At 32.6% G+C, this 13,197-nt stretch overlaps 3 protein-coding genes across 4 annotated transcripts; 2 read left to right on the forward strand and 1 right to left on the reverse strand.

Annotated features, from left to right (window-relative positions):
* Positions 1-1,209: 1,209 nt before the first annotated feature.
* On the forward strand, positions 1,210-2,906 carry LOC102589929 (uncharacterized). Its single transcript, XM_006338951.2, has one exon. It carries the CDS (start codon positions 1,355-1,357, stop codon positions 2,768-2,770), a length of 1,416 nt encoding a protein of 471 aa, XP_006339013.1. The 5' UTR covers positions 1,210-1,354; the 3' UTR covers positions 2,771-2,906.
* Positions 2,907-7,762: 4,856 nt separating this feature from the next.
* On the forward strand, positions 7,763-10,542 carry LOC102590242 (ribulose bisphosphate carboxylase/oxygenase activase 1, chloroplastic-like). 2 transcript variants are annotated; one of them, XM_006338952.2, is made up of 6 exons: positions 7,763-7,901; positions 8,737-9,062; positions 9,170-9,275; positions 9,355-9,440; positions 9,525-9,997; positions 10,079-10,542. In XM_006338952.2, exons 1-6 carry the CDS (start codon positions 7,857-7,859, stop codon positions 10,357-10,359), a joined length of 1,317 nt encoding a protein of 438 aa, XP_006339014.1. In that variant the 5' UTR covers positions 7,763-7,856; the 3' UTR covers positions 10,360-10,542. The 2 variants fall into 2 exon arrangements, with proteins under 2 accessions (XP_006339014.1, XP_006339015.1); XM_006338953.2 differs by having other exon boundaries at positions 7,763-7,895.
* Positions 10,543-11,297: 755 nt separating this feature from the next.
* Positions 11,298-11,732, reverse strand: LOC107061332 (E3 ubiquitin-protein ligase MBR1-like). Its single transcript, XM_015310417.1, has one exon. The coding sequence runs from the start codon at positions 11,730-11,732 to the stop codon at positions 11,298-11,300; it is 435 nt and encodes a 144-aa protein (XP_015165903.1).
* Between the last annotated feature and the right edge of the window lie 1,465 nt (positions 11,733-13,197).

Consider the following 13,197-nt stretch of genomic DNA (forward strand, 5'->3'; position numbering starts at 1 on the left):
AACTTTAATTCAGTATATATATATATATATATATATATATATATATATACTATGAATCTCTTGTGACCCTGACTCCGTCCTAAACAACTTAATTAAAGTAACTTAGTTGTAATTATGTTTCAAATAAAAACTAAATATAATATAAATCATTGTATAGCCAATTCTAAGTTAACTATATCTACCAAATTGGAATGAGCCTAGAAAGTGTATAATATTGCACCAAATTTAAGACCAAGTAAAAAAAACTCACCAAATCCAACTGTTTCTTAACTGATAAAACCAGATTCCTCATACGTGGCATCCATCCCTTAACACATGCAGAAAAAGTACAATAAAAAAAGTCAATCCAAATATCATCCCTCTTCAATGATTGAACCCTTCTTCTTGAAAATTATACTAGGTAAAACAAGATTTAAAAAATTATTTTAAAAATTATTGTATATATACTAGATGAGCAAGATTTATTTACGATTTTAGATATACACAAATTACACTATGTATTTGGTATAATTCGCATGTATATATGGCTTATGGGATACCAGATATGCGAAGGAGGCGGTGAATAGGGCAAGCGGAATTTATTTATGTATTCCAGATATGTGAATTCACTCGAATGCAGTGTATCTAGAATATATTTTACCTAATTTATCCTATGTATCCCGAGATACATGTATCTAGCAGTATCTGAATGCATAATCTAATAATATTCGTAATATTGTAAACTAGCATATATATACATATAAGTAATTAGTTTCTAAACTAGTGAGATTTTTGTAGGTTACCCTTATAATATTAAGTTTAATATCAAATTACACGACATAGGTGATAGATGGAGCTCAATCCTTGTTATACGTTGGCATAATTCATAAATAATTCATTTAACTTACTCTTCCAACTTTAGATATGCACAAGTAGACACTTAAATCATTCTAAAGTTGAACAGGTAAACACAACGCATGTGAATTGAGATTTTTAATCATTTTACTTCTATTAAAAAAACTCAAAAGTCATAATCGAAAATCCAACATAGCCATATTAATCCAAACCTCACTTTGAATATCCAAACTTATTTACATCATAATTTTTTCAATTCTAAAATCAAATATCCAACCCGTGAAGATCATTCGAAGTTGCTTCTCTTCCCCCTCTTCCTCCTCCAATATATATATATATATATATATATATACATATATATCCTCCATTTCCATACTCAACATTCTTGCAGCTTCCACCATTTTTTTTATCAATACACAAAAAAAACTCGAAAAAAAAACACAAAAAATTGCTGCTATAACATATTAACATACCCTTTATCTATTTATCTATCTATCTATTTCTACCAATCTATCTTTCAATGGTTGGTTTCGCGAAAATGGGTTGGCGCAGTTCAGATAACAATAAGAGCTCAAAAACAGGAGATGATATCAACAAAATGGGGATTTTATCATTTGAGACGGCGAAAATCATGTCAAGATTGCTCTGTTTATACAAATCTCTATCCGAGTCTGATATTTCAAATCTCAAAACAGAGATGAAGTCAGGTGGGGTATCGTATTTGAATTCGAAAGACGAAGGATTTCTGTTAAGCCTCGCGTGTGCTGAGAGGCTTGAAGATCTTGATAAAGCCGCAGCAGCTGTAGCTAGATTAGGCCATAAATGCTCTGATTTTGGCCTAAATCGATTTGATCTTGCGTATACGGATTTGAAGTTGGGGATTATTGATTTTAGGAAATTGGGATACGGATCGAAAGATATTGAGAAACGAGTTTTTAAAATGGAGAAATTGATTAATGCTACATCTGGATTGTACGCGGCGTTGGAGAATTTAGCGGAATTGGAAGTATCAGAACGGAAAATGAAACAATGGAAGGAACGAAAAGCATCAGGGCAATTGCAGAAAGTGAATTTGGATATGTTTAATCAGAAAATTGAACAACAGAGGAAACAAGTTCGTCAATTTAGAGAAAATTCTTTATGGAATCAAACATTTGATAAAAGCGTTGGTCACATGGCGCGAATCGTCTGCATAATATATGCTCGTATTTGCGTTGTGTTTGGACCTCACATACCCATTCTTCCTTCACTATCGTTGCGTAATATGCGTTCATCTCAGCAGAAAGAGATTCTCAAATTCCAGCCTGAAAATTGTCTGATTGAACCAATTAGGGAACAGATCATTTCGCGGTCTGGACCAATCCCCACGACGTCTAAGCAAACTCTGGTTCGATTTTACAGCAGAAAATCGATATTTTTCCTATGTGAAGACGAAGGTTTTGGGGCGGATAAGTTGGCGAAAAACAACAGGGTGTTTCACGCAGCAGGGCCTTTAACTGTAGGAGGTGCAGGGCTAGCGTTGTGTTATGCTAATGTGATCACATTAGTAGAGAAGTATTCGAATCCATCTGAATCCGTAGACCTTAATTCACGAGAAAATTTGTACCAAATGTTGCCAGGGAACCTGAAGAAAACAGTGAGATCGAAATTGAGCAAGAATTTGAAGTGTATGGATGAGGACGAGTCGTTGGCTGAGGGGTGGAGGGATGCATTGAAGCAAATTATGGAATGGTTAGCGCCAATGGCTCATAACACTATCAATTGGCAGCTTGAAAGGAATTTAGAGAAGACAAAGTTCGATATCAAGCCTTCTGTTTTGTTGCTGCAAACATTGCATTATTCGGATAAAGAAAAGACGGAAGCTGCCATTGCTGATATTTTAGTCGGATTGAGTTGCATTTGCAAGTGTGAGAATCGACAATGGAGCGAATCGTGATTTGTTGTTCTTGAAACAAAAAAAAAAACTGTTGAAATTTTTTATGTAGTTAGAACATGTCACATATTAGCTAGGATTCATTGGATTGTGGAAAAGAAATCACATTTTTTTAATACAAATACTGTTTATTGATTTACTTTTTCCAGTTTTCCTAATTGCTTATCATCATTGTCAAAATGTAACTTTATTTCTCAAACAAGCTAATCAAACAAGCGTCATGTTCAACCATGACTTTAACCCGGCCCATCACCAGGGCCTCTCCATATGACATTACGCAGAAAGAAAATTACATGTCCAATACATAGAAACACAATCCTTACAAGTTACAAACACAAATTAACACAGTATCACAGTACATACAACCAAACTGTTTAGGTAAAATTCAAAACAAAGTACTCAAAGAGAAAACAAGTATTCTATCTCATCACAATCCACAATCACAACAACACACATTCATTTGGGCTAAAAGGAGATCAAATCGCAGATGATCAACCGATGCTTGGAGGCATACTGACTCTATTGAAACGATCAACAAGAATCCGAACTCTTGAGTCACGTAAATCCTGAGTCAATGCCCATGGCGGATGGATGATTTGGATGATTTGTAAATTCGGAATCTCTGCTTGAATCACCTTTGCAGCTTCATCACCTAAAAGTCCAACCAATTCAGGCCAGGTCTTGGGACTTTTCTCATTATACTTATATTGTTGATATTGTGAACATTGACACTTTTCACTTTCCATGTCTTTCAAGAATATGAGTTTTGATGCAAATAACACAACTTTTAAAGGACCTGATTTCAGTATAAAAACTAAAAGGTGCTTAAAATTGACGCAACTAATCATCTTTGCCAGCCAAATAATTAAGCCGTCCAACTTTGAGAGTGCACGTCTAGAGTACACCTCAACTTGGTCTCAGCTAGCAAAGAAACACTCCAACTCGTCCCCGTTGTGTCTCGTGGACACCCAACGTTGACGTGACACATAAATTTTGGAGGTATTTAAAATCTAGAATGTTCAACTTATAACACAATGAAAACGAGTTGAGGTGTCTAAATGTAAACTCACAATGTTAGTGTTGGAGTTGAGGCTAAATTTGAATGTTTTGTTTATTTTGTATACCTTAATTATTCTGCATTATATTGTTTAGTGATGCATTTTTTACTCTAACAATTAAGTAATTGTCATTTTGATTAAATAATCTAATCCAAATGATTTGGTTAGTCATGTTCTAATTTTTTCCCTCCTAATCATAAGTCTAATATCTAATTAATTAGCTAGAACCTAGTCTATGAAGCACATGGTCCAGATTTAGATCTACCGTCATTTTTAGCTTCCACATTTCGGCGCGGAGAGTAATTATTACAATTAAACCAGACACCTATTATGTGAGAGACTTTCACCGCCGTTTATTAGTTGTCTACATTATTATAAATAATTATCCAAAGATTATTTGTCATTTTACAAAAAAAAAAAAAGTTTAAAAAGGTATAAATTAGTAAAACTATTTCTCCTATTTATGATTTCATAAGTAGCGTTGTGAAAATAAAAGTAACAATGAGGTGAATAGTTAATGTTAAGTAAGACTTTTCTTAATTTATTTATTTTTCTTCCCAAACTCTCAAGATCATCCTCAAATTTATATCTCCACCTAATCATTTGACTTTATACACCTAGTTTGACATTATGAAATTTATAAAAATAAATTAATTTTAAAATTCTTAGGCACTGAAAATCGAGAATGAAACATGTGGCACTTAATTAAGTTCTACAAGTTTTTGTTATTTTTTTTTTCTTCATGTTTTTGCCAACTACTGATTGTCAAGAGTAACATTTAAATATATGATGTTTTAAATCTGTAAATTTTTTCCATAATGACCGGAGGTCAGTAGAGCATATTAAAACTATATTTTTATACTGTATAGCCGTCCACTAAAATAACGATAAGTAAATATATATTTCTTATATTAGTATATGTACTTATAACATTCATATTTTATACATAATTATTAGAATATATTCGGCTAGTGACGGTAATTTTTGGTAGAGCGGTCAAATATGTTAAAAGTCCTATTAAAACTAGAGGTCCATTATAAGCCTTCTTGGTCAGATAATTTAGGCCCATTCCACAAAATGTCAGTTCAGAGTCCACTTATAAGCCCAATATTAAGGAAAATATTTTCATGAAGACATATATTAATGTATATGTGCTATAAAGCATATATGAAATTAGTTAAAAGTTAATATATATAATTATAAAGAAAAAATGGTTTAATCGTCCCAAACACATTTTGATGTGGTGATTGATGAAATAAGAGCAACATCCTTTCATTTTTTTCTTTCTTTGTCGTATCATGAAGAGAAATTGTATCAAAGCGGGGATATTAGTAAGAGTTCGATTTCTCCTCTTGTAATCTCCTTCCCTATTTCCCAAAAAAGAATTAAAAAAATCAAAGCACTAATCCATGTGCTTGGTTGGTATTTCAAATTTTTAATATTTCGTTTGTCAAATATTTTTAAAAGATTTCTATTTGGAAACAAGAAAAAGTTTCTTAAAGTAATTTTCCTTGTAAAAATAGGGACAATACGTTTCATAAGTGGTGACTGGTGATATTGTTGATTGTGTTCCCTCTCCCCTAATACTTAGAAAAATATTATACGCTAATTCTGGAATAAAATAAATAAGAAAATCACCTATGTCAATTTTGCGAGGCACAAGTAAACTTTTTCGATCAGACATATTATTTACTTTTTATGTCTTAATTTATGTGACACTTTTCGTTTTTCGAGAGTCAAACAGTTTAAGTTTGACCGACAATTTATGCATGGAATCCTCAAATTTTTTAAAATTTATTTATTTATTTATTTATAAACTACGTAAAAAGTACTATAAGTCACAATAATTAACAATTCAAAATACTCGAAAGATATATGAAAAATTTACGATTAAAGATAGACTTATTTGAATCTCGTAATACAAAAAGTGCTACATAAATTGGACGGAAGGAGTAATTGTTTAGAAAGAGCCAATAGAAAGCAGCCAAGTGAAGGTGTACTTTTATGTTCATAATAGATAGGAGCTTCTGGAATTTAATTAGGATATTTCTCGTGAGCTATGAATTGCAGTGGTCATATTTTGCCAACGACCCAAGTGAAATGCTATAAATGCAAATTAAGACATAACTCAAATAAAGTACTATAAGTTATAATTCATTCTATATCAATATGATTGAAAAATATATTTAAAATATTAATTAAAAATTACATAATTTAAATTTTGATAAGCGAAAAGTAAAATATAAATAAAATAAATAAAGTACTTTGTTTGTAGATGTATGCCCATAAAATTAACAATTATCTTGACGTCTTAAGAAAGACGTATATTGACTGAATTTGTCTATAACAAGGAGTCTACCGTTTATAAAATACAAATGATAAATTTTAAGACTTCAAATATATGCAAACTTAAAATGAAGAATATCCTTAATTAATAATAACTTCCATTGATAGCAAGTATTTATAAGTAGGGGTGTTCACCGGTTTGGATAAAAACCGATCCAGATCGAAAAATTGAACCAAACTGATTAACTAAACCGATTTTTATTTGGGTTAGGTGTGGTTTGGTTTTAGATTTTTAAAATCCAATAGTATATGGGTTGGTTATGGTTTTGTTCGAAAAAACCCGAAGAAATAACCGAACCGAATCGACAAATTATATAATATACATACATAATATATTATTTTTATAAACAATTTTTAAAGATCTTATATGTGTTTTCATCAAAATTTATTTATAATTTACTTATGAAAGAAAAAATGTCCAAGGTGAGAATATTTATCTTATTGATTTTATGTATATGAGTGTGTCTGTGACAATTCTTTATAAGATTGAAAATATCACTTTTCTCTTTCTTCTAGGCCAAAATAATGAATTTTGAGTAAATTCAATGATTGAAAGTTCTATAATGTCAGTCATTCTAACTATTTTCGTTTTAAATGGATTGTTGTCAATTTTTTCATGTTTTGAATGAGTTGTTTCTTTTATTTTTGTCTATGGTTAATAACCGAATAACCAAACCAAACCGAACCAAAACCGATAACAACCAAACCGATAAATATATACTATATATGGTTTGGTTTAGTTTTGATAATTTTAAAATCGATTAAGTTGATTTGGTTTTAATTTTAACTAATAACCGATTCAAACCGACCCATGAACACCCCTATAATTATAAGAATGAGCTCTGCAATGACAATAACTAGTTAATAGGCGTTCATTATTCATCAGTTTAAACATGCATTTTCCCTCTTCTAAATTTAGACTCATCACACACTTATTCTAAAATTATTTAATTATACCATTTTAAACACTTATATTAATTAGCATAAGATACACATGTTCAGAAACAAATTAATTAGAATATATTAAGTGTTTTAATTCAATAAAATCTCTTCAAAACATAGGTATTATTAAAAAAAAAATTGTCTGGAAGAAGGTGACACCTTTTGTACTCTTGTTATGGTTAAGTTCTAGAGTAGTGTATTACTTCCAATTTTAGTTGAAAAATGCAATTCAATTTTTAAAAAAATTCAAAATTTTGGTGGAGGGGGAATGTTGTATAATAATTGACTCAATTTTTCTTATTCTACAATAAGAAATATAGGAAAATATACAACAAAAAATAAAAAAAATTATGGAGGAGAAAAAAGCTTAAATTAATGTTGACCACAAAACCAACTAGTTCCTAGAAGACTCCATTTTGTTGTTAATCTAGTTTCTAGGACATTCAAAAAAGACAAAAATAAAATAAAAATGTCCATGTCAAAAAATAAAAGCCTCATCAAAATGTCCACGTAATATAGACAATCTACCATCGTGTGGTTATTATGAATTTGTAATCCAAAAAAATAGTAAATTTTTTCATAATACTACAAAAATTTATGCTATATAAATTCTCTTCCTTCCCTTACTATTCTATCCAACAATCAACTAATTTAGCTCACCAAAAAAATATAAAAAATAAGAGCTTGTGATCAATCAGTCGTTTGATTTTCAAAGTTGTCAAATAATATTTTTTTTTGAAAAAATGGCTAGCTCTGTGTCAACTGTTGCAGCTGCCAACAAAGTACTGGTATTTTATTTTATTTTTCTTTATACTAATTTAATATACATGTCAACTTGTTTATTATAGTTAAAATTGAATCTGATGTGTCTTTATCTTTGTTTTAGCTAGAAAACAATAATGATTCATTTTTTGTTTAGTGTCTCATGCAGTCAAATTCTACTACAAACAAAAGTACACTTGTATCTTATGTACATTAATGTTAGTTATATACTGTCAAATGGGATGGTATAAAAGAAATTCAATGAAAATAGGAGTAGTATATTGCCCTAGTGCCTTAGTTTAAGACTTTAAGTGGCAAAGATTTAGAGACTTGTGACTGAGGTCAGAGGTTCGTAACTAAGTCTGGTATTTAAATGGAGAATGGTAAAGGACGGATTTATTATCTCCGAGTTTCAAAGGCAGCCTTAGTCCATGGGATGCCAAAGATGAATTTCTCGGTTATAGAAAAAAAAAGAGTAATCCTTGCGTCCCAATTTATGTGAGGTGTTTGATTGGGCACAAATTGTGAAACTTGTAGTCTAAAGTAATCTATAGAAATTTTCGTGATTAAAAATTGTTTCATCAAAGTAAAATGATAAGTTTGAAGTTAAATTGTTTCTAAATATAGAAAGATCTCATATTTTTGAACGGACTAAAAAGGAAAGAGTGTCACGTAAATTGGGGCGCAAGGAGGGAGTACTATATTATTAATTTGTCTTAGTTAAAGACTAGAAGTTGGATAATATTTGCCATTTCTTTGATGGGAATGCTTATTTGTGTGGAAAACTAGCAAGTTCTATCAAACTAAAGTAGTTCTATGTATGAGTGCCTCTTACTAAGAAAACATGAATCATTGATGCAGTTGAGTTTGAACAACTCTGTTGCTGGAAATTCAGCTCCAAGCACTGTCTTCTTTGGCAAAACCTTGAAGAAGGTGAACGCGAAAGGCACTTCTAGCCCCAAGGTTTCGAAAAGGAGCTTCAGGATTGTAGGAGCACAAGAAATAGACGAGAAGAAACAAACGGATCAAGACAGATGGAAGGGCCTTGTGACGGACATGTCTGATGATCAACAGGACATCACCAGGGGAAAGGGTATGGTAGACCCTCTTTTCCAAGCTCCTGTGGGTACTGGTACTCACCATCCTGTCTTGTCATCATACGAATACATCAGCCAGGGTCTTCGTCAGTAAGTCTCTCGACTAATTTTTGAAAGTTGAGGTACAATTGTGTAAATATAATCCTTCCGAATATATGAATCTAAAATGAAAACGTTTGCTTGATTGTTATTTCCAGATACAACCTGGACAACACGCTGGATGGATTCTATATTGCTCCGGCTTTCATGGACAAGCTAGTTGTCCACATCACAAAGAACTTCTTGACATTGCCCAATATTAAGGTCTCTTATTAAAATTTAGCTTACAACTTTTATCGTTTCATAAGTTGAATGGTTTTAATTTAAACAATTTTTCTTACAGGTACCACTAATTTTAGGTATCTGGGGAGGGAAAGGTCAAGGGAAGTCATTCCAGTGTGAGCTTGTCTTTCGAAAAATGGGAATCAAGTGAGTATTAATGACTTGACACATAAGATCATTTTGTTGTAGTCGATAAATTTTCAACTATGTTTGAGTCTGGATTATTTGCAGCCCCATCATGATGAGTGCTGGAGAATTGGAAAGCGGAAATGCAGGGGAGCCAGCAAAATTGATTAGGCAAAGATACCGCGAGGCAGCTGAAATCATCAGGAAAGGAAACATGTGTGTCCTGTTCATCAACGATCTCGATGCAGGAGCTGGTAGAATGGGTGGAACTACACAATACACAGTTAACAACCAGATGGTGAATGCTACCCTCATGAACATTGCAGATAACCCGACAAATGTCCAGCTCCCCGGTATGTACAACAAGCAAGAGAATGCCAGGGTCCCTATTATAGTCACTGGTAACGACTTCTCCACATTGTATGCCCCTCTTATCCGTGATGGTCGTATGGAAAAGTTCTACTGGGCACCAACCAGAGAAGACAGAATTGGTGTATGCAAAGGAATTTTCAGAACTGACAGCGTACCTGATGAGCACGTTGTAAGGCTTGTCGATGCCTTCCCTGGACAATCTATTGGTAAGAACACTCAAATATGTAACTATACAAAACGTACTACCAAATGATGATAACTTATGGTTGTATTTGTTCTTAAAACAGACTTCTTTGGTGCTCTGAGGGCAAGAGTATACGACGATGAAGTCAGAAAGTGGATTGAAAAAACTGGAATCGAACAAGTTGGGGAAAAACTATTGAACTCTATCGAAGGACCTCCAAAATTTGAGCAACCAAAGATGACAATTGACAAGCTCCTCGAGTACGGATACTTGCTTGTCCAAGAGCAAGAGAATGTGAAGAGAGTTCAATTGGCTGACAAGTACCTTAAAGAGGCAGCACTTGGAGATGCAAATGCGGATGCCATCAACATGGGGAACTTCTAATGTTTACTAAAACATAAAGAAGACGTTTGATCTTCGTTCCAACGATAGGATTTTACAAGTGATGAAGGAACCTGTTTCTTCAAAGTTTTCGGAGAAACTTTTGTGAAAGTAGAAATAGGACACAAATTGTGTAATCTGTTCAGTTCTGTTCAATATAAGAGAATGTTGTGTGTCCCAATGATACGCCTTGTCATTTATGCACATTTTGACACAAGACCCGAAGAATTTGATTTGCATATACAAATAATCTAAATTTCAACAATAATAACATATTAGCAAATATTTCAATTCAAAAACTGAAAAATAGATGGTACATACTAAAAGTTTAGGACTAGAATGAGAAAAAAATAGAAGAAAAGTCAAAACACCGAAAAATAAAAACAGAGGTAGAAGTAGCACTCAAGTTTGAAGAATAAGAAGAGGAAAAAGAAACAGAGGAAGACAAAATCTGAAGAAGAAATATGTATTGGTTGGACTTTGGAGTCAGTCACCGACTTGTTGAATCACAGTCTAAGAGTGCAACTATGCAAATTTAGAAAGAAAACCCTAAAATTACCTTTTAACTTTTAAAACCCTAAATTGGTGCCTCTTTTTTTTTAGAAAATACAATAGTCAACACCTTTCTCGCCATAGTGTTGCCTTTTGAAGATCGCCTTGCCACAAAGCTACGATGAAGGGTCACTGGCAATCGCCTTTCAGAACATTGGTCCATTCATTATGTTTGCAATTGTTTGTTGCTCAATGAAATTAATTACTAATATTATGTCTATAATGTGTATTTTAGAGAGTGCTCATCTTACAACGTTTTTTAGAACAACAGGGGAAAATATCTTTACTAATTTGAATGTTCTATACTAAAAACCTGTTTCTCTCATACAAAAGAAGAAAAAAAAACAATTCTCAAATTGACTAAAATCAAAATAAAATAATCTTTCACATCAAACGTTAACTGTTTCTGTGAAAGGCAAAACTCTTGCTCTGCATATCGGGCAAACTTTCCTGTTCAACAGCGCCTGTTTGATGCAATCCGTATGATATTTGTGTCCGCAATGCAGTTCTCCAATGCTCTCTTCGTCTTCATATTCACATTGGCATATAGCACAAATATCTGATTCTACTTCGAAATCGATTTCATCTTCACCATAGTAAGTTCTTATTTTCAAATACTTCAACAGATAGTCCTCTTTCACCTCATGATCATGATTATCATCCTCATTATCATGATTATACGGAGCACCAAAATTGGGGCCCCTTGAAGTACGCGGATTATAGCTTCGTTGTTGTTGACGTTGTTGATGATTGCGATAATTGGGTGAAGAATCAGTATGTGTGCAATTACGTGAAGAACGATGAGTTTGTCGATTATTACTCATTATTTCTTTTTTGATCAAGAAATTAGTTCTTTTTTAACAGAAAAATAATGTTGCTAGATACAAATATAGTTTCGATTCGAGCAAAGTATTAATAGAGTTTAATTTGAATGAGTTTACCATTCTAATTTCCATTAATATGTTTTACTAATTTTAGTTGGATTCCTATTTTGAATCGATTTGGGCTTCGAAAATATCCTTTATTCAATTTGTTAAAAACAGCTTTTAGTTGGATTCCTATTTTGAATCGATTTGGACTCAAATAATTTTTAATGACAATTATGATTTTGTATTTAGAACTTTATACAATTTGTTAAAAAGAGCTTATGATATCATGATCTAAAAAATTTCATATATTACCGCAGATATAACAAAAGAAAGTAATGTGAACAAGTTTAGATGCTCAACAAGTACATTGCCAAATATAGGTGCCTAATGAAAAAAGGGAAAAGGGTCAAAAATACCCCTCAACTTTATTTTATTAGTTGACTTTATCCTCGCCGTTAAAATGAAGTTAATTTTACCCCTCCCGTTACTAATTTCACCAAATTTACCCCTCAATTGGATGGAAAACCCAAATCAACTAAAATTACCCAATTTCAAGTAAATGACCCGATTTTCTCTTTTAATCCGAACCCGACCCATTTATATCAAATTAGAACCCTAAACACATCTCTCTAATCTTCTCCATCTCCTTCTTCCATTGAAACACATACTACTAAAATTGACAGCAAATGTTCTGTAGTTAAACTCATGCATAATTGTCCTTCCTACTAAAATTGCACCACTATTTCGTAATTTTGACACAGAAACCTCATCTGCCTTCACTTGGCAAACCTCATGAAACCATTTAGAACTACCTGCTCTTTTTAACAGGGAAAAATGTTCAGCAAAAAATGACAGAGATATTTATGGCTTGTATCTCCTACAATTTAAGTAAAACATGCTAGAAAATTCCATTTTTCTTTTTCTCTATGAACGTTTACAAATGATACATAGCATTAGCTAATTAATTCCTACAAGTTGAATGACCATTGAGTTATTAAAAAAAAGGTGTCTATCTTTTCACTCTGTATGTACTCTTTTCGTTCCAATATATATAAATAGATTTATTTTTTTAAAATTAACAGATTGTCAGAGTTAAGTAAACAATAGCTGTACTTGTACTATGAGGGGGAGAAAAAGAAGCATAGTGGAAGCTTTTGATGTGAATTAGTTTGTGGGGGAAAAAGGGGAAAAGAGTGTAATCAACAGTAGGGGAGGGGAGTAACTGAGTATGCTCTACCTCAGCCTTGATTCTCGCCTGATTGTGTTGTTGGTTTGATCTGTTAGCGGTGCTTCAGTTGTTTTCCGATGGGGTTTTGGTCGGGGTTTTGTTGGTTGGTTGTTTGGAGGTCGGAGAACTGGTGGTCTGGTGGTCATTTGCTGGTTGTTTTAGCTTGGGTGATGGAGGTCTGAAGTGTGGTTT

This window comes from Solanum tuberosum, unplaced genomic scaffold (assembly GCF_000226075.1).
Source record: "Solanum tuberosum cultivar DM 1-3 516 R44 unplaced genomic scaffold, SolTub_3.0 scf00008, whole genome shotgun sequence".
Taxonomy (NCBI): domain Eukaryota; kingdom Viridiplantae; phylum Streptophyta; class Magnoliopsida; order Solanales; family Solanaceae; genus Solanum; species Solanum tuberosum.

Coding starts and splice junctions, on each gene's coding strand:
- LOC102589929 (XM_006338951.2), top strand. CDS start 1,355: ATGGTTGGTTTCGCGAAAATGGGTTGGCGCAGTTCAGATAACAATAAG.
- LOC102590242 (XM_006338952.2), top strand. CDS start 7,857: ATGGCTAGCTCTGTGTCAACTGTTGCAGCTGCCAACAAAGTACTG. Junction 7,902..8,736: donor CAGCTGCCAACAAAGTACTG/GTATTTTATTTT, acceptor TCATTGATGCAG/TTGAGTTTGAACAACTCTGT. Junction 9,063..9,169: donor ATCAGCCAGGGTCTTCGTCA/GTAAGTCTCTCG, acceptor TGTTATTTCCAG/ATACAACCTGGACAACACGC.
- LOC107061332 (XM_015310417.1), bottom strand. CDS start 11,732: ATGAGTAATAATCGACAAACTCATCGTTCTTCACGTAATTGCACACAT.